Source organism: Hippichthys cyanospilos, chromosome 21 (genome assembly GCF_059441005.1).
Source record: "Hippichthys cyanospilos isolate Australia breed blue-spotted pipefish chromosome 21, RoL_Hcya_1.0, whole genome shotgun sequence".
In the NCBI taxonomy this organism is placed as follows: domain Eukaryota; kingdom Metazoa; phylum Chordata; class Actinopteri; order Syngnathiformes; family Syngnathidae; genus Hippichthys; species Hippichthys cyanospilos.
In genome coordinates, this window is record NC_142389.1 from 1418548 (window position 1) to 1439079 (window position 20532).

Below are 20532 nucleotides of genomic sequence, written 5' to 3' on the forward strand. Positions count from 1 at the left end.
GTTTTGCAACCGATTTTTATCGCGGTGGGCCAAGTTTAGAAGCAGAGCCTTTCAGTAAGACTGGCTTGTGTTTGTGCTCGTGCATCGGCATAATTCACCTTCCTCCTTCTTCCAAGTGCCGCCTGAAAATAGACGATGACACACTTCTGCTCCCGCAGTGTTCCACGGGGAGTCCACCGGGAGTTTGGAGCATTAGCGACACCTGGAGTTGTGTTACCGCTCATACAGGGTCAATTAAACGTTTTTATTTGCAATTATTGCATCACACATATTTTGTTGTGATTTTGTAGGTTGATAGTGAATTGACGAGAGAAATGTAATCTACATTTATCATAAAAAAGGCGTTTAAAATTCCCCGGACCACATTTTCCAGAGGTCACCTCTCTCATTGCGTCATCATCTCGCGACCGGAAGCGCCACTCACACTTAGCATTAGCAAAGTTCCATGCTTCAGCACGTCTGCGTTCACTGATCCGTGGGTCATTGGCAAAATAACTCGCCTCTGTGTCGTATAAGGTCTTATTTATTAGGAAAAAAAATATGGAAATCCAAAATAAGAGTCTGTTTGAGATGAAAATGAAAGTTGGAGAAAAAGAATTGTTGAAAACGTTTTGGCTAAACGCGTCCCTGCTGTTTCAAGAAAGCTGTCCGGAGGAGTCCCAGTTTTTCCTGTAAGCAAACACATATTAATCGATATTTGATATCTCATCGTGCATTCTCAGGACTCTAACTGGCGTTAACTTTGTTTATGATGGAAGAAAGCACTAAAGAATTAATCCTGCGTTGGTCCCATTCGGTGTTTGGACACACAATTGTTTATAAATGTACGTGATTTTACGTGTAATTTTATTTGTCCCTCTCTTTGCATGTACTTTGCTGACTCATTGAACGTGTTGTATCCTTGACTAAATAAACGTTTCTTTTCTGTATTGCGGTTTGCACCCCACGTGACCAACGCTGTTTTAAGAAGCAAATCAAGGAGTGCTCGTTTGTTGTGCCCTCTGGTGGGCAGTTTCTGCTTAGCAGCCTCATTTGTTAAAGGGGATGTAACATTGTATTACAGTACATATGAATATAAATGTTATTTGGCACATTGGCGATTTAATTTCTTATTTAAAGTAAAACGGCTCGTTTGCTCTTACCGTGTAGCTGCCGCGCCATCTTCTATTACCAGTTTCTGATGGTTGAATGATTGATATCAGGTTCTGTCTAATGTTTGTGAAAAATCACAATAATCACGCATACTTTGTTGCTTGTTCGTAAACGATGGGGTGATGTCTGAAGTCCCGGAAAAGTTGGACGGACGGTTACGTGACTGTCTGTGGCGACGTTCCAGCAACACTCAGCCGATAGCATCGCTTCTGACTAAACATGCACTTAAAAGGAGATGCGTGACAAGTATGTAAATAAGGAAGATCCTGACCTGGAATCTGCAGTCCTTTCTTAGATGTTACATTCAGATTGGAAGCGGCAAGTGCTTGGTTTACAGCAAATACAAGTTGTCCATTTTTCTGGCTATTTGTTTTTCTGAATTTTAGGCATGAACTCTAAATAAACTGCTAGTTTAATCCAGGACAGTGTTTCTCACTTTCACGTGAGAATTCTTCGAATAATGCCGTCTGACTTTTGAGATGAAAGTGAGAATCCTGCCTTTTTTTTTTTTTTCCACTGCCCCCAATCCTCTTCCTGTGTCCTGGTATATCCCGTGTCACGTCTCACCTTCGGGCCGAGCACATCAACAAACGGCTGCTGTCAGACGCCACCGCCAGATTAAATCTGACCCCAAACAACATTCAGGCCTCTCAAACGCACGTGCAGACCAACTAAAAAAAAAAATTCAAATAATCCCTTCATTGATTCAACACCGCGGCTAATTTTAGGAGGACTTAGCGGTGGCTCACATTAATAACAGCACAAATATGTCAACGCTGGCGCTCCAAAAACGGAGGCTCGTAGCGGGAAGTTGAGGCCAGTCTTATATTTTGATGGCTTGCCATGTATTGTTTGGCACGGTCCGCGTTGGCGTTCCTCTCATTTTAGACACTTGTTTCCAAGTGTAGCCACTAGAACCAATTACAGTTCTTTGAGGTTGTTGCTCAAATCTTGATTTATACTCCAACTGGCTATACTTAATATTTTTTGTACCATATCAAATATTTTTATAACTTTTTTTTTTATGTCCAAGCAGTGGAAACTTGAAACTCGACACACCAGAATTTGTGTTAGCAGGACCCAATTTGTCGAGGATGAATACGCACGCCAAGCTTTGGATTTTTCATTGTTTTCATAAACTATAATAACCTTGCAACCAAAAAGTTTGACAATTCTGCCTGCGGGCTTAATCTTTATGTCCGAACAATGACATAATTTGTAATGTTGTAGTTGTACATCTAATTCTTCTTCTTTTTTTTCCCTCTCTTTTTATATCCTGCACAGCATGAAGCATTTCACCGAATTTGGTAAGTTAACAGCTCACTCGTGAGGATTTTTTTCCCCCTCATTTATATCAACGTCCATTTTTTTGGGTCGATGCCCCGTGGCCATAAAGAACAGACTGCGCTAGCAAACGGCAGCTCGTCAGTGTTGATAAACCTCAGCAAAGCCACCAGCTGTCTTGGCGCTGATCTCGCGGGCCGCTCCGGGGATCGTGCCAGTCCAAATTTGCAGCGCTAGCCAGCGATGCGCCGCTCAACTGCCTCGTCCAAGTGATATCATGACTTTTGCCTCGAAGAGCCGGCTGATAGCTAGCGTTACGTCCCGGAATGAAACACGCTACACTTTTGAAATGTTTTGTCATTTCAGACAACATCACACCGGAATCCCCATCGACCTTGGATGGATTGCCGGTGTGCAAGTACTGCTACATGTGGCTGCGGCCCGACAACCACCGGGTCCGCCTGCGACCCAAACGCCGTCCGTCCGCCAGGGTGCAGAGGCTCCTGCGGCGGAGAGCAGATGGCAAAGCACTGACCCTGGTCCAGAAACGCTTGCTGAAACGCTTTTGGGCATCGTCCTCGGTTCTGGTAAGACTGCATAGAGTACGGTTTTGGCTCCGCTTCCTGGTTCTTGTGGACAAGGTTGCCTTCAGTAGTACTTCGAGGTACTCTTGATGGCACGCTTAGTTTAGAATATCGTAGAAATTTAACACATATCCAGTTAATTAACTTGAATCTTTCAAGCAATAGCACCATCTAGAGGAGTAAAATAAATAGAACAAGTGGTTCATGAAGCTTCATTTTCCCATCGCTACTGTATTGACGCTGTGTTGGTCAGTCAACAGTGATATAGAATCATTGCAGTTAAACAAAATGAAAATAAGATTGAAAAACTAACATGAATAAAATATTGCAACAAAAAGTTTATTCTTCAGTCGAACAAGCGCAACGTTCTCATTGGGCGCAGAGTCTTTTGAAGCCGTGATACCACAACTCTGTCGTTGGTCAACACAGACGGCGAGTGTTTTCATCACGTGACTTCCTCGTAAACTAATAGCATTCCTGTCCGGGTATTTTTAGCCCCTTTGGAGCGCCCGTCACGTAGCGCCATTTGAGAGGCCAACAAGCCAGGCCTCGTCCACCCTCCAAAACGATAAGTGCCGCAATGCGAGATGCCTCCTTTCAATCACGTCGCCGGCAGATAACCCGGAGATTGCGGTTAGCGTCCACTCGTCTCCTGTCAAAAGACAAAAAAATAGCTCGGCGGAAGCTGCCATGTCGCGTTCTACGACTTGCAAAGTGCCCATGTGACACTCCTACACGGCAATGGCACGAACGTATGTGAAGTATCTCCTGTTTTCAATCAGCTTCCCCACTTGTCACTCGTGGCTTTTTGCATAAACACTCGCTAGAAGCTTCTGAGTTCTGATGTTGGACTGCGCTCAATTTTAGAACCGACATTTCTGGCAGCCAGTGAAGCTGTTTAATGCCATCATTTTCAATGCAGCTGTTTTAGACCAAGTTGACCGTTCTTTCAAGACCCACAAAACATTGCGTTCTGTTCAGCATCAATCAATAGCTAAATAAATTAGACTCCCATAGCAGATTTTGGAGGTTTAGTCATCTGCAGTTGAGCTTTTGGTTGGCTTTCCCAATACGCGGTTTTGACGTAAAAGCAGAGAAAACTAAAAGAAGCTGTCAAGCAGAACAGTGACTTTACTCATTTTTTTTGCTTTTGTGATCCAGTTGCCCGCCGCTACTCAAAACGATCATGTCATTACCAACGTTGAATCAAATTCTTAAATCTCACAATGCCGTATTCATTAATTTCAGAATACTGTAGGTTAATTCAAATTGATTTTGATCAACGTTTGAAAGCGTGACAAAGATATGACTGGGATAAAACAGTCGTTAAACTGTCGTTAAACATTTACTTTTTCCCCCTGAATGTAGTCAGTCGACTTCCCACCGCTGCTTAAAAACATTCAACTCAAAACATTCAAGCAACTCCGGACCGGTGCGGTCTAGAATGTACCAATGTAGGCCGCGAGGTGCAAATGTCTCTCCCGTGGGCATTGGGAGGCCGAGGTCACGGCGCATATCAGTCAGCGCCTGTGATGTAATCCCCCCTTCCTCTGCGAGGTTGCCGGTCAGATTATCTGGTAATAGCTCGTTAGTCGATTTTGCGCCAGCCAGCCAGCGAGCGAGCGAGCGAGGGGCCGTGACCATAAATGGAGAAGGAAACGTTTATTTTCCTCCCCGGGCGGCGCGGAAAAAAAACAACAACGGGCCCATGTTAAGTGGTTGAAAAATGCTTCCTGGAAGCAGCATTTCCTTGGTGAGGCCAAGTCCATTTCTGCCACCGCTGCCATTTTCTCATTTCCCTCCTATTCCTTTGCAAATTAGCGCAAGACGTCACGTCAGTTCTCCCTCTGCCAGCATCCAGCTCATTTATTTGCCGCACTTTACAACTTGACCTGAGCGCCCGGAAGGCTTTCGGGAACGAGGGGCGAAATGTGCGGCTGATGCTTCATCTTATAATGGAATGCAGAACAACAACAGTGGCTTATCCTTTTTCTCTCAACGGTCCCCACATTACACACTATTCCTGTCAAGCAGCGCCAGCCGGGTTAGTCACCGTGTAAAAAAAAAAAAAAAAACCTGTGAGCATAAGCAAACGTCACTCTCTGGATGGAGCGAACGCTACGCTTCCTACGCCGCTAATAAAAGTCAGCCCGGGAACTTGGCGATCCCCGACGGAAGATTAACTGTTGGCACCGGCGAGGAGGCCAGGCCAGGGGGGCGATTTATGACACATCCCCACTGTAACGGATCCTGACAACTTGAGGCGCACAAACGGAATAATACTGCTTCCGGATCTGCATCTGCAGCCGGATCTTTGCTCCAACCGGCCATCTGATCTCGACTCAGCATCCTTTAGCTGTCGGTTAGTCAACAAAAAGATAAAGTCAAATTTCAGGTGAGGCCCGAGCATCTGTGATGCGGCCCCCGTCTTAATGGCCACCCATTAAGATAAGCGGCAAAATCCACTTGATTTTTTTTCCACCTAATTCAAACTGGTTTTAGTTTGAATTTCCCTCGATGTTGACGGCGACGTACAACGTCGGTTGGGTGAACCGGCAGTCTTATTGATCCGAGAGCCCGCCCGCTTTCGTGGCTCGTATCGATATCGGCTCAGGTGACGCCCGAACGCGTCACGCTTTGAAAACCACGCCACCAAAATAAGGCCCTCGTCTGCGCCGCCATCCGTCACGCCGCCCGTGCGGTCTCTCGGGTGGTATCGGACTGCCAAGGTTAAATTAATCAGCTCTCACCAACCAACCGCCGCCGCCGCCGCACAGGGTGAAGGGCTTATAAATAGGCCAAAGGGTAAGATTGATTTACGGGGACGGATCCGTGTGCGTTTGTGTCATTTTGTCACCTCGCGTGCAGATTCTCAGGAAGGATGTGAAAGAGCTAGCGACAGGCTTTTGCCCTTTTTTGGAAAAACAAACTTAAACGTAGGGCCAAGAAATATAAAACTGATTGTGGTTTGAGATCCTCCCTTCAAAGAAGTTAAAAATTCCGGACAAATTGAGCGAAAAGGTTGCCGAAACGCCAAATCCAAATGCTGGGAAATCCGCCAAGCGCAAGCTGCCCGGGGTAGCTGGCTTAATTCTTGACTGCACCATCTCACTTACTTCCTTTAGGAACGCTCATTCAAATTTCAGCCTGTCCTTTCACTGTCTTTGGCTGTCCACGTGCTGACGTGCAGACAAGCGCAAACGTTTGTTTAACCTTGACGGTGCTGCCGTTCCAGTTCTTATTTTTAAACGTGTGGACGGCGTGAGGTCTAAAATCCTCGGCCTAACACCGACCAATCGCAGCCATCACGTGCGTGTACCTACCCTCCATGTCAAGGGATTTAGAAGAAAATCGAATATGTGCACGGGATAAGTGGCTGTCATAATTGCATTTTATGATCTGGATGAAACGGGTCACTGGTGGCGTTTTTTTTTTAATTCAAAATCTAAAAACCTCAGTGCCATTTTAGACACCGCTGTCCCGTCAAACTGAAACGGACATTAAAAAAATGCACAATAGTTGAAGTCCAGTCGTCACACAGTCCATTAATTGGCAATTTGTCCAACATGACACGTTTGTAGCTCCAGACAAGCTCCTCAATGAGTATAAATAGCAAAGCAATCTACAGCCGGATTGCTGCTGTCACTTCATTAGAAAAACAGTTTGAGCTTTCTCTGTTTCAGCAGCTGCCGTGCCGGTCGGAGTCCTTTTTTTAAATATATATTATTATTATGCAGCGATTGCAATCATAGATTTTCTGGTCATTTTGACCATTTCACTGAGATGAATTCTTCTTTTGAGATTTTGTATGTTTGTGACCAAATTTGAACAAAGTACCAACAGTTGTCAAATGGGGGTACGCATCCCCTAGTGGCCATGCGTAGTCACTTCAGGGGCCAATCGAATTTCATGTTTTTTAATTAGGTGACAGAAACAGTGCAGCTTTCTTTTCAAATTGAAAGCAAATAAATTGTAGGAGCTGAACTTTGCGAAATGTCCAATGCCGACATTTTGTGCACGTGCATTCTCTTTAGCGACTCAATTTTCTTGCTGGCAAGTCAGAAATGAAAAATGTTACAAAGTCACACAGTTTCGAGTGTTTTTTTTTTCTTTCACTGAAAAATGTTTTGCGCTAGTTAGGGTGTACTCTGCTAAAAAATATTTTCACAAAGGGCACATAGATACAAGATACATGTTCCACTTCACGGCATGATTTCATGCAAATCTAATCTATTTTACTGCTGTGACAGTGCATTTTTCTTTTCGAATTAGCAGCAAATTATTTGGAATATGAAGCAACTGCGAAATTGTGTTATGGTGACTCCTTTGCAAAATGGCGCATGCGTTCTGGGGAATATCATAGGTGGCCCCTTGTGGTAATCGAAGGTGGTGTTGACAAATCAAAATGTCCGCCTTTGTTTCCCAGCCCTTGCGGTATGTGTTGTGTTTGCATCGATCTGTTTAATTTCCAAGAAGGTACGGTACCGATTCAAGACGTTTCCACGTCACCAATAGAGTGTCTGCAGTGAGCGGTGTTCTGCTCAATGCCGGGAATGCCGCCGATAAATCCAGCCCTGTGACAGCAAAGCGGCCAGTCATTCCTCCAGTTAGCCACGCCCCCCCCCCCCCCCCCCCCCCCCCCGCCCGTCCGCGAACAGATGGGCGGGCCGGACGGCTATAAAGCTGGACATACGCTCTCCGGCGTTGTAAACACTACTACTCCGCAGCAAGCCAACGGCTGTCACCTGTCGCAAAATGGCCACCTTCGTGTCGGTGAGTTTTTCCCGCCTGGTCGGCTCTCGGGTTGCGTTCGCTAGCTGGTCCGCTCGTGACCCCTTTGACTCTGGATGTCACTTGTGTCTGGATTTTACTTCTTATGTGGCGGCAGCTGAGCAAAAAAAAAAAAAAAAGTTTTATCACACATCCTATGGCGATGATGTGATTAAACCAACTTCACTTTATCAGTCGCTGAGATTTAATTCCAGGCAAGCGGCCGTAAAATAGAAATCTGCCGCAAAGGAACGCCTCAGCTAAAGCTTAGAAGGTCTCAACCATGTCCCCCTAAAAAGACTTCAAACCAGATGTTGCACCATCCTCAGCTGCATAGCATTCATTAGTATTCTTACATAGCATTCAAGCCTAGTGTGTTTATTTCTTTGTTTAACAAGGGTCAGGGTAAAGGACAGTGGGAAAATGCCTGGCATTTAATGAGTTAAATCTTGGAACTGCACTGGTGCATATTAAATTCAGCAGCACAAGAAGATGTATGGTGTAACAATTTTTTTTCTCGCTTATCTGGTGGAAAATTGTGTGAGAAATGACAATTGCAAAGGAGCCACTCTATTGCAGTTTAGCAATTAGATGTTTCATTTTTCCTGTCACAGCATTAAAAAGGACAAAATTAGACCTGCAGAAACCTTTTTTTTTTCAATCTTACATAGCCCCAAGAACTGCTCTTTTGGGGTACTTCGAATTTCGTCGCAATCAAACAAAATCTCAAAACGCAAAATAAAAGGCATATAGCATTTTGCAAAAGAGTCATGATTTTAAAAAAAAGAATTGCAATAAGTCGCTTCATATTCCAATTCATTTGCTCTTAATTTGAAAAGTAAAGAAGTCTTTTTATCACGTTATTAGAAAAGCATTAAATGAGGTGTGCGGCTTTCACCTCCAAAAAGTGCCGCTTTTGGGTCTTTCTCTGCAGATTTTTATACATGGTTTGTAGAGTGCGCACGCAACAGCGAACAAATATTATAGTATCCATACCCGCATATAGATGGCAACAGCCCTTCCTCGTCCTCTCATTGCGTCAATTCAAGCACATTCCGTCCCTTGCTTCATTAAAAAAAAAAAAAAAACATGAGAGAAGCTCAGCTGTTAAATGAATCACTTCCCGGGCCCCATTGTGGCGCGTTCTTGATGTTTGGAGGGGTGGGGCGGTGGAATTCCCCCCTTATTGGATTTGTTTGGTCCCAGGGGGACACAATTGAGTCACAACAAAGGCGAATGGCAGCTAAAAGCATTTGTTTACAGCCGCTGTGGCACTGATTCCCGTTATTACAAAAACGTCCACCCACTTTCCCGTCACTTAGAGAAATCGGTGTTTGTTTTTCCCTCACAGCAACGTGGCTGATCTTTCACATGCAGAATAGTTTTAAATTCTTTAAATTCTAACTTTTTCATGCGCCCTGTCATGCCAGACATGTCCACCCAATCTCTTGTCGATCTGGTGTCCGTGGAAATATATTTACTAATGTTCTAGGCCTGGTAATTGACCGCAAAATTGTTGCAGCAAAACAAAACGGCCATCTTCCTGTTAAGCGCCTTGTAACTTCCTGTTTTGGATCTTTTTCTTGTGCCCTGAAATGTTCACCCTCTTGACTTAGATGGCCACCTGCCACACCTGCAACAAGACGTCCAGACACAAAGGAATGGACCGGCAGATTCTCTCGCCCTTCTCCATTCCGAGCCGCGACGGCAAGCACAAGACCCCTCCGTCGAGCGCCAGAAGCACGCCCGCCAACACGCCCGCCAGGACCCCCGCCAAGGACAAGACCCCCCGCCGCACGCCGAGGTGAGCTCAGTCCAGCCGGAGCGCAACTGCCGCTCCACGAGAGCCTGTCCTAACTCCTTGTCCCCCCCGTCGTCCAGATCGGCCACGCCCGGCTCGGCCTCTTCCTCGTCCACCCCTTCCGCCCAGACCCCCTCCAAGGGCAAGAACTGGATGGCCCGCCAACTGAGCAAATTCCTGAGTAGCGAGGACAAGCCGGCCAAAAAGAAGGGCACCTTGAAAGACTTCCTTTCCTTACTGTGAATCGCCTTTTCTTCTGTTCCTTTTGTCAACAAAGCTGTTTACACAGAAAGATGCCACTTTTGGTTGTTACAGCGCCCCTCTCTGGCGGGGATGTTGCAACGGCGCCACAGCAAACCTCGGTGAGCTCCAACGTGATGGGCTTTGTTCCCAGGTTGTGGTGGGAAAATTCCTCAGAGTGTTTCTGATTCACTGCCATACATGGGAAATGTTAGGAATTCATCGCTATTGATCACCGCCGTGGTGATGTCATTTCCTGTGGAGGGATGCGCCGGTTACCTATACTCAAACGTTTGAAAAAAAACGTTCACATAATAGCAGCCCCATTGATTTCTTTGCTTAATGCAAGTTGTTGATCAACATGGAATACATACTCATTTGTTTTTTTGCTTAAAGGTTGTTGTTTTTTTTTTTTTTTTTTAAAGTGAATCCAAAATCCTTTGATATTAATATTGTACTTAGCGGTGGCTGCATGTTTATTTGTATGCTTGTAAAATTTGGAGACAACTGTTAGTACATTTTTTTTATATGAGGACTCATTTCAGTTCCCTTGATTTCTTGATTTACGCAATTGTGTGACTTACTCTCCTACGATGATCCAACACCTTCTTACAGAAATATTCTTCACGCAATTTTTATTTACTGAATAGTTTTTGTTTTGCTTATTTTCATATCTTTTTCTACACAGTTCGCTGCATTTTTCCAGTGCCTGTTCCACCCAATTAACTCTGCGATGTGTAATGCTTTAATACCTCATATTTGTGTGACCTCTATGTGAAATAAAACATTTTCACCAAGTTAAACAGATGTCATTGTTTGTATTTATTTAAGTTGAGATAAATTGTGGTTGGAACATACCGTCGTTTGTGATTTATTTCAATGTATCATGTTAGGGATAATGATGGATCGGGTTTAAAACAATTCTGTTATGCAGTTTCGACCGCCACCCGCTAGGGGCGCCGCACTCTCAAAACTTAAACCCCACTGAACCGGAAGTGGAGCGCAACATCGCCAAATGCTACGCTAGCATAACAACGGTTGCACTCGGTCCGTCTCTTAAAGTAGCGTTAAACGTTCACACTTTATTCTTATTTTGTGTTCGGTGACAAAATGTCGAGTCGGAAGAGGTCGAGAGAGAAAGACGAGCGACGCGAACACAAGCGACACAAGTCGTCCAAGGGGGACGACGAGAAGCTTAAAAGTCAAATGAAAAGGCTCAACCAACAAGTGCAAAATCTTAAACACATCGAGACATTGTGAGTCCGAACAGGATTTCTTGTATTTATTCAAGTAGCCGATAAATGTGTGATATGGTCTTATAATTAAATATCTATTTGAAAAGCTGTTCTATGTTTGATATCTCTTCCCTGTTGGGATTTACTTTATATTCTTTACCCTTATCCTCACAAGTGTTTTTCTTAGCATTTGGCTGACACATAAATGATCAAAATCATCAATAAAAGCCTATAGTCGCTTCACGCTGTTTGCAATTATGTTGTTCCTAAGTAAGTAGTTCATGTCAGCAGAGCTTTGAGCTACAAAAGCAAGAGAATAATCGACTAGTTTGAGAAAAAAAAAGACATTGCCCGGCCCAATATAGCACAAACTTTGTTTGCAAAGTCACTAAGCACGTAAAAGCACATCTCCTTTTTTTTCCAGCTATGAAAAACCTCCACCTGGGTACATTAAGGTACCGTCCCTTTATCCTTATACCGTTTCTGTCCCTAAACGATAATCAGAAAAGTGTCTTTAAATTTAAAAGATGCTGGTTTAGTCGCCTCACACATCCAACTATGATTGACAGGAGTACGAGGAAAAACCCGAGGACTGCATCCCGGCTGAACCTGGAAATGAAGATGCGCGTAGTTTCCTGGCCAACGCGCCCACCAAAGGCTTGTGGATGCCACTGGGCAAGGAGGTCAAAGTCATGCAGTGTAAGTGCCGAGGATTCATAAATGTAAACTTTTTGTCCTTGGATGCAAAATTTGGGTCAACTGGCTTCCAATGCTTTCTTACTGGCTTGAACATTGCACTGAAACTCTAAGCTATCTTTATTACTTTTATTTAGTAAAATAAAGACCGCTTCTATGTTGGCAAGTTTGGTCGTCTGCAATGTGGCGGGCACCCAGGGGGGGTAAAAAGACAACAAATGTACAGCTGGGATCTTCATTGTTCTCCAACTGTCATGGTGAAGTGCACCAAATGTCGACGGTGACTCATATTCTCACTCGCTCGCCGGCTGGCTGCAAACTTTTTTTGCTCTCCTAAATTCCATGGAGATGGCCTGAAAATGGAAAGCAGCTCTAATGCTTTTGCACTATTTGTGGGCTGATCACCTGCAATCGGCGTGTGGGCGTCACTGAAAAAAAAAAATATTGTGTATCTTTAAAGGTATGGCATTCTGTATATATGTATACATTCATGTCAACATTTTAAAAACGAAAAATAATATCAGTTACAATCCCGGCACATCAGACAAGTAAATAGCTCCCTATAGTTTTCCACACTAAAAAGTAAAGCAACAAATAAAAATAACTAAAACTGAAATTTCACTGGTGTGTTTGACTTAATTTCAGACCAAAACAAGCCATGTTAAGTGGTCTCCACTGTAAGCAGAAACTGCTTCAGTTAATTGAAAATATAAGTAACTAGTTCCCTGAAGTGAAGACGCTTTAGAATTCATTCATTATTGGCCCTCAGATTTTTTAAAAAAGACGGTATTTGTCAACATGCCAAACATTGGCTCTGGTATGTGTGTGTGTAAATAAAAAAACATTGGCTAAATACCTTTGGTAGTTTTTGGCAAATTAACAATTAATAGCAGTCAATTTGATTCGAACTTAAACTCGGGGAAACCGCTTTACGTTACTATGGTGACCGGGAATGGACCAAAGAGGTTAGAACATGAAGCAATAATTCACTAATTAGCTGTCACTTATGATTGCATTTGGTTTTTTTTCCTGACAGGTTGGAGATGCAAACGCTACGGCCATCGCACGGGAGATCGCGAGTGTCCGTTTTTCATCAAAGGCAACCAAAAACTGGAGCAGTTTCGCGTGGTGAGTGCACCGTGTGTGTGTGTGTCTCTCTAAAACACACACGGCCTGCTTTATCTAATGTAACATAATGGCACAATGGCGCACTCACCCCCTGCAGTGATTACCATAAATGCAACTGTGTCATTCCTTTTCTTTTTTTCTCCTCCATCCGAGAAAATGCTGAGTGAGTGTTAAAAAAAAAAAATGGTGGCGAATGGTTTAAGAGGCCATTTCCCGAGTGGTATCTGTCATCTTTGGGGCGTCCATTTTGACAGCTTCCTGTTTTTCTGTCAGGCCCACGAGGACCCCATGTACGACCTGATTCGGGAAAACCAGCGCAATGAGAAGGAAAGCAGGTAAAAGCACCTTGGCCATTACGAAAAGGTCACTGAAAGGTCAGCTGTTGAAGCCTCTTGTGCCACATTCAATATCTGACGCAAGCGATTATTTTTTAAATGAATTAGTCGCCCTATGGTGGAGGAATGTAATTATGGTTTCTAAGCAACGCTTGACCACAAAACTGAGCTTTATTAATTTCCTGGCTTGGATTTGGATAATTGCGCATATTGAGTTGATGGCCCCGTCAAACGCGTTTTCGGCTTTCCTCGCGGTATCCTTACGTAATTCCCGCTGAATGAGATGTCTTCCATTTTCTCAAACGTAGACCTCAATTATCCTGAAAATGACTCATAAACCTTAAAGCGGCCATTGAGCACAAGAAATGTTGCTATGTTTACCTTGGAGCCGCCGTAAATATTTTTGACTGCTCCGTCTGCGGTTGTAGTTTGTTAAAAGCAGTATCCCAGGATATTCAAATATTGTGATATATTGCTGACATCAATCCTAGTGGTCACATAAATTCAATTTAGCTCACTTTACGTCCTTGTTTTTCTTTTTTCTCTTTTTTTTTCATATTCTGACTCTTAAGGCTTTAGTTTCCGCGACAAAACGAGAGAATCCTGATGGGCTCAATTCCCAAGTCATGCATTTCAGCTTTCATGATTTTTCGGGGGTGGGGAGTTCAAACGGAAAGAGGTTGAGCGCCTCCGTTCTCATCGCCAATTACAAATTGTGTGTTCCTAGCTATGCCGTTTGTGGCCCGCCATACACATTTTTGTGGTATTATACTCATATTCTATTTTGACATCTTGATTACATTAAAAGACTGTTTAGATCAATTCCAAGGCCAATGAAATGTTTAAATGTTTTTATCTAATTGCATTAGGTGAGCCTTAAAGTGCGGAAAATAAGGTACTTGTGTTGTTTTCAACTTAAGAGCAAATGAATTGGAACACGAATCAAAGCATTGCTCACTGAGCCTGCTAGTTCATCACTTTATTCTTTTTCGTTGAATTTGAAGGCGTTTACCTGGACAGTATTTTTTCATTTGCGTGTAGCGTGGACGCAAGAAATATTTTGGACAAAGTCGCATCCGGGTGACGTTGACATTAACAGGCTGGCTACAAGACGGCCATTAATAACGCAAGCAGTTCCATCTCCGATCCGTCCTCATTTTCCACTTTGAGGTTAGAGCGCGTCTCACGCTCATAAATCTCGAAGACACATGTCCCCAGGCGCAAACTTTTTTAAGAGCGAGCATTGTGCAGGACGAGATGGCAGCCGCCAGCTCGGACAAAAGAAGTGCCGCTGACGCCCAGGCCAACTTGTGCTTGCTCTCCAGGATCCAGCAGCTGCAGCAGCTCCTCCAGGACACCACCTCGTCCTCGTCCTCGTCCTCGTCCTCCGAGTCGGACGGCGGCAAGAAGAAGAAGAAGAAAGAGAAGAAGAAGAAGAAAAAGAAGAAGAAGAAGCACAAGAAGAAGCACAAGCAGCAGTCGTCCTCCGATTCGGATTGATGGGGAAAGCCCAAGTCCCCCCGCAGGTGACCGCTCCCCCTTTTGTTTGCGAGATGCAACTTTAATTTATGTATTTTTTTTTGGTCCTGATGTTTACGTGGTTTTTGTCCGCCCGCCATCTTCTGCGAAACCGCTCTGTTGACTGCGGCCGGGGAAAGAGCGCAGTGCCGCGCAACATATTTGGGATGCTTTGAGGTTAGCTGCTTGTGTGCGCTGGAAAAAAAACTGTGCGCCAGTCATTCTCGTGTCCTGAGAATAAAGTTTTTTTATTTTTTTTCCATGGAGCTTGCGTTGGTCTGGAATGTTGCGAATCACTAACCCCCCTTCCAATCATTTTATCATCTGTCACTCTAGCGCATGGAAGTTCTGGTTCTCTCTCTGGTTTCTTCCAAGGACTTCCCTACCAGACAAGAAATTATTAAAAATAAAAAAGCAGATTAATTGAATGCAAATCTACCTTATGTTTTTTTTTTTTTTTTTTTTTTTTTTTAAAGACCTTCATTGATACCCGCTCTTCCCCGATCCCACTGAGGGCTGAATATCAACGAGTGCTGGCAAAGTTGGAAGCTCTTTTGATCTGTTGGAGTTCGTACAAGGTCTCAAATGTTAAAAAGTTGCTTCGAGTTCCAATTAAGTTGCTCTTAATTTGAAAAGTCAAATATGGTGTTCCTGTCATGCCATCTATCTAAAACTGCACAACATAAAGGCAGGCGTGATGCAAAGAAGTCAGTATAACTCACTTTGGCAATAAGTCGCTTCACGTGCCAATTCATTTGCTCTTAATTTGAAAACAAAAAGTGAACTGTTCCAGTCATGGCATTAAAATAGGTTTTCTCTTAATTTGAAAAGACAAATGTAGTGTTCCTGTCATTGCATCCTTGAAAAACTGCACAAAATGAATGCGGATATGTAGTGAACACAATTCGCTTCAGAAGACAATGTAAATAATATAGGTTGATTTATGTTCCAATTCATTTGCTCTTAATTTGAAAAGAAAGGTGAACTGCTCCTCTCCAAAATATTCAATTCGATTTTCTGATGCTTGTAGAAACCCCGTTCAAATGTGTATTGGTACCTGGTATATTCATCCACGAGAGCATGGCTCTTTGCGCGCAACAGCGTCACGTCACCTTGGCGGCGGGAAGCGTCCGTTTCCACGCGCTGGCGTCTTTGTTCCCGCGCAGCTGCGTCAGGCCGCCGCGCCGCTTTAAATTCAAATGCGCACTAGGATAGAAGGATCAGTGTTGTCGGAGCTCGCCGCCAATTGGGGAAACATAGCCGCCATTTACGAATGCATCTGAAGGGCGGGGGGGGGGGGGGGCTTTAGCGTTGATTAGCTTACCTTGCTATAATGCTCCTTCAAGCGCATGGTCAACATTTTTCAACGACGTGAGCTAAGGTGTCCGCCGTTAGCGACGGCCGAATGAAGCTTCGTAAAGCACTTGCAATGTTTTATCCACACCTATAGATGGCACTCTTGCTTCAAAGCGGGAGTGAAAATCAATTTAAATTAATATGATTAAATTTAGCAACTCTTATTTAGACCTTTTGTAATACAAAAGTCATGTGAGAATGTCGGAGGAAAAGCCAGGGTGCGTTCAATGACTCTGAATTATTAAAAAGGCGGCTCCATCCCGCCCCACCCGCAACGTTCCAAGCTTTCCGTTTCCCTCAGCTGAGATTTGTAATCACTGTAAATAGTTTTTTTCTACCACAATGCATGTCAGAGGTAATTAAGTTGAAATGTTAGGTTTTTTTTTCATGAAATATGTAAAAACGTTAGAAACTGTTCTCTATGACTTGTGCACCTCCAAAACCGCAGTAATAAACTTTGTTTTTTTTTGCAACGTTTCCATCTCCTTTAATATGTTTCAACATTTTACAGGAGGTGAGTAACTACTATGGGTGGACTACCATGGCTACAATGTTCACTTTTTAAGTGTGTACTTGTTCTTTATAGTAGACAATTACACAATTGACATACACAATTCATGTTTATGGCTCCTTGTTTAAGTGGCTCTTTCTAGTCCCTTTTTTTAACAGTATTTTTTTTTGTATATGCCCTCGTTTGGACACCATTGTTTTAAGTGTATTTGAGTCATGAAATAACAAATAAATATGGCAAAAAGAAGATATAGATATAAAAAATTCCTCCAAGGTGAAGAGCTGGCCAAAGAGTGTCAAGGTGTGGGCGTGGCCGCCACGTAGCTCCGCCCCCGCTGCTACATAAAGATGCATCAGTCACTGATGAGAACAAATGGAATCCTAAACGACTGTCAAAAATATCCTAACATTTCCTATTAAACGAGCACAACCAAATCTCGAAAACATTGCCACTTGTGACGCGCTTTTCACACTGCTGCATGCGCTCGTCTTCGTTAGCTCGTTTTGCCTTGTCGTGACAGTGGCGGCCTGCAGGGGGCGGAATAGACGAGGAAGTGCCCGCATCTCCACGCACACACAAACACAGGAAGAGAGCAAGAGAGAGAGCGACACACGCAAGCAGGCAGTCACAGCAAGTCCACTTGGAGAAGTGTCCTCGCTGCAGCAGGTACGTCAACATTTTTCCTGCTTCTTCTCGCCGTTTTCAGTTGAAAAGTGGTGCCTTTTTTTTTCGTTAAATCGCCGAACGTTGCGCAGTCGCGAGGTCTGCGCGCGCACGTGCGCGCGGTTGCCGCTTTGCACCGCAGCCGCGGACGCGCGTTGGCGCGTGTATTTGTGTGCGTGTGACTTTTCCAACTTGCCTGTATGTGTGTGTGTTTGTGTGTGTGTTTCCTACTGCAGTGTGCATGTGTGTGTGTGTTGACGCTTGCCTCTGCGCAAATGAAAGGGATGCGTAATGGTGCGTGGACCCCCCCCCCAACACCCCCCAGCGTTCTCGTCATGCCGCGTGGGCTTCCGTCATCTTGTTACAACTAATTTATTATTTTTCTTTAGAATGCATTGTTTTTAGAATGATGCCATTCCCACGTGGAATTATGTCAGACGAAAAAGAGGGATGCTCTAAAAGTTTGTAATGCGTCAAGAGTTCCTCTGTAATGTTGACATGAACCCCAAACCCTCAACATTTTTATTCGATATTTTAAAGTCTCCTCCTCCATCTCAGTACCCCAAGAAACAATATTTATAATAGGATGTCACGTACATGCCAAAGCAACAGGTGGCGCTACAGCCCAAAAGTCACTTTCCGAAAGTCATCATGTACACGCTACACATTAAAATTACTACCACATTCTTGTCAACAAAACAAAATAAGACTTTAAAAAGAATATAGGCTATCATGTGCATGCCAGAACAACAGGGGGCGTTGCAGTCCCAACTGTAGCCATCATAGCCAATCAGAAGGGTCTGCGCGGAATTTGGACATTTTAGATTAATTAAAAAAAATAGTTTAGTCAACATTTCGTTATTTTTTTTTCAATATCTTTAAATTAAAGCAGTTTTTAAACAATTACTCTTAAGTTGTTGTTTCCGAAAACGACTCGGACAACTACGCAATTTGGCCAGCGCAAAGCGGAATGTCCGCGCATTCCACATGCCCAAAATGTTTAAAAATTGAATAAGGTAATAAAAATGTAGCTGCTTTTTTTTATCTGTATTTAAATTACAGCTGCTAAACAATACATCAATCAAAGTTATTGTTTCTGAAAATCCACTCGGGCAATTAGGCTAGCGCAAAGCGGATTGTTTACCGCGGAATTTCCGCATTCTTCTTCTTCTCTTCTCGAAACCGCAGCGGCAGCATCTGCTGTTGGCTCGCTACACTCATTCAAAGTTGTCTTGCGGTCCTTGAGGCGGGATCTTCATTATTGTGGTTTTTCCGGCCAAACGTAGCGTTCCCGCTACATTTTGGCGCGGCTAAATCGGAGACGTGAGATTACGATGATGATGAGGGCGGCGGCTTTGAAGCCGAAGGGCCGGCGTGTCTGCGGCGGAGCGTGACGCCACTTTTGCCGAGAAACGGCCGTCTTCGTTAAAATCTAAGCGCCTAGCACGCTTCCTGTGTGCGCGTGTGTGCGTGTGGTGTGTGTGGCTCAAACCGGTAGCTCGCCGTCGGGGCCAGAAGAAACATCCTCCTTCTCGTCTTGTGCTCAGGGGAGCCGTACGTCAAAAGGAATGCGCGCAGATTTATTAGCTGCACTCGAGTTAAATATTTTATTTGTCGGCCCTCCCGAGTAAACATTCGAGCTACGGTTACACCGCAGTCAGCTAATAAAAATCGAAATGACTCTCAAGCCGAGGAACGCTGTAATGCGCATTCCGGGCCAGGTGGGGGCGACGTCACTGTGGAAAGACAGTTGTCTTTTTCCTCGTTGAATTTAGAAATTCATGTGCGTTTTTTGCAATAGAAAATATTTTGAGATGTCGAGAGGAAACGCGTCCTTGTATCGATTTGGAAAAAAGTGGTATCGGACATCTCTAGCTATAGCAGTGGTTACATTTTTTTTTTAGCTGTTTGCCTCTTGAAAAAAATAGCGATTTTAATTTCAATGGGTAAAAATGAAATGTTTTTGATGTCTAGAAGGAACATTGTGTTCATCCTTGTGTCGGTTTGGAAAAAAAGTGCGATTGGACATCTCTGGCTGTAGTAGCGGTAAATAAAAATGGAGCGATGGTGTCCGCCACTTGAACGTGGGCATTTTCAAACGGCGTTTCTGGAAAACGCTTGAGTGGGGAAGCTCAAAGCCTCCTCCCCTCTCAGCTTGTTATCTTTTCTCATTAGATTCCACTCTCACAATATCCGACTGTCATTCACCCCCCCCAACACGCACACACACACACACACACACACACACACACACACCCTCCCCCCGGCGTGCCGGCTTCCCGGCGGCGGCAGCCATGTAAATTGTTTTTCCCTTGATGTCAGGCCAGCCTGCTATCTGTCCATCTTGATGAACCCCCCTTTCAAAAAAAAAAAAAAAAAACTTTGTGAATGTAGCTGGCAGTTTGAGGTTGTGCTCATTTGCGGGCCGTCTTAATTGCTCCCAGCGGCGGCAAACCTGTATGGAGGCCGGGGGGGCGGGGCCCCAGCTAGGTCATCCTGACGAGTCATGCAAATTGGGTAGCACAATGTATTAAGCGCGCTTTTGCTAATCATCTGTGATAATGGAACACGTGCACCGCGGGAAAACGTTTATACCCCCCCCCCTCCCGCGAGGATAAGCGCGCATTGACGTCACTCGGGCCCGGAATGACCCCGGAAAGTGATACGTCTCGCTGCGTTCCAGCTGTGCCGCTGCGGTGCTGGAAATGGGCAATTTAAAAAAAAAGGGGAAGGGGGGGTGTTTGCTAGCACTTCACGCATGTTTGTGGTATTTGGCGTCACCCCGCTGAGGACTCGGAATGCTCTACTTGATTCGTCGGGTTGCGCTAGTGTAATGGAATGGAGAAACGGCTTATGGAAAACCAGTTTATTTTCGTGTTTCGTTATTTATTTCCAGCTCGCTATTCTTTTCGATTTTTGCAGATTTTTTGGGCTCGTTTTAGTCAAATAGTTTTGAGATTTTCTTAACTTGCCGATGTGGTTTTTCAAAGTTTTCAAACAAGGGGAATAAATAAATAAATAAATATATATATATATATATATATATACGTATATCAGAAAGCACACCGCTATCAATGTTATGCTAACAATTAGCATTTTGCGCATACAGTGTTTCCATGTTTGACTTTTTGCGAGATCAGTGTTTGGCTTTATTCAAAAATATACACGTCAACCGTCATGGATTGCTGTGTTTACAACAATTTATGATCCCAAATAACTAATACTTTTGATTCAGAACAACCCCCCCAAAAATGACAAA

The 20532-nt window shown here is 44.0% G+C and overlaps 3 protein-coding genes across 7 annotated transcripts in view; all 3 read left to right on the forward strand.

Annotated features, from left to right (window-relative positions):
* Positions 1-434: 434 nt before the first annotated feature.
* rmp24 (ribonuclease MRP subunit p24) lies at positions 435-10634 on the forward strand. Its single transcript, XM_088405622.1, has 5 exons — positions 435-671; positions 2437-2459; positions 2803-3023; positions 9407-9594; positions 9672-10634. Exons 1-5 carry the CDS (start codon positions 541-543, stop codon positions 9832-9834), a joined length of 726 nt encoding a protein of 241 aa, XP_088261748.1. The 5' UTR covers positions 435-540; the 3' UTR covers positions 9835-10634.
* Positions 10635-10826: 192 nt separating this feature from the next.
* rp9 (RP9 pre-mRNA splicing factor) lies at positions 10827-17242 on the forward strand. 2 transcript variants are annotated; one of them, XM_088404406.1, is made up of 7 exons: positions 10827-11087; positions 11491-11521; positions 11636-11765; positions 12799-12890; positions 13164-13225; positions 14551-14751; positions 17131-17242. In XM_088404406.1, the coding sequence occupies exons 1-6, from the start codon at positions 10942-10944 to the stop codon at positions 14723-14725; spliced, it is 636 nt and encodes a 211-aa protein (XP_088260532.1). In that variant the 5' UTR covers positions 10827-10941; the 3' UTR covers positions 14726-14751; positions 17131-17242. The 2 variants fall into 2 exon arrangements, with proteins under 2 accessions (XP_088260532.1, XP_088260531.1); XM_088404405.1 differs by lacking the exon at positions 17131-17242 and adding an exon at positions 15220-16576.
* elmo1 (engulfment and cell motility 1 (ced-12 homolog, C. elegans)) overlaps positions 17131-20532 on the forward strand; it is a 34592-nt gene continuing 31190 nt past the window's right edge. For all 4 annotated transcript variants that reach the window (XM_088404400.1, XM_088404403.1, XM_088404402.1 and 1 more), the window contains exon 1: positions 17131-17276. The gene's annotated coding sequence lies outside the window, so the exon portion shown is untranslated. The remainder of the gene's footprint in view (positions 17277-20532) is intronic.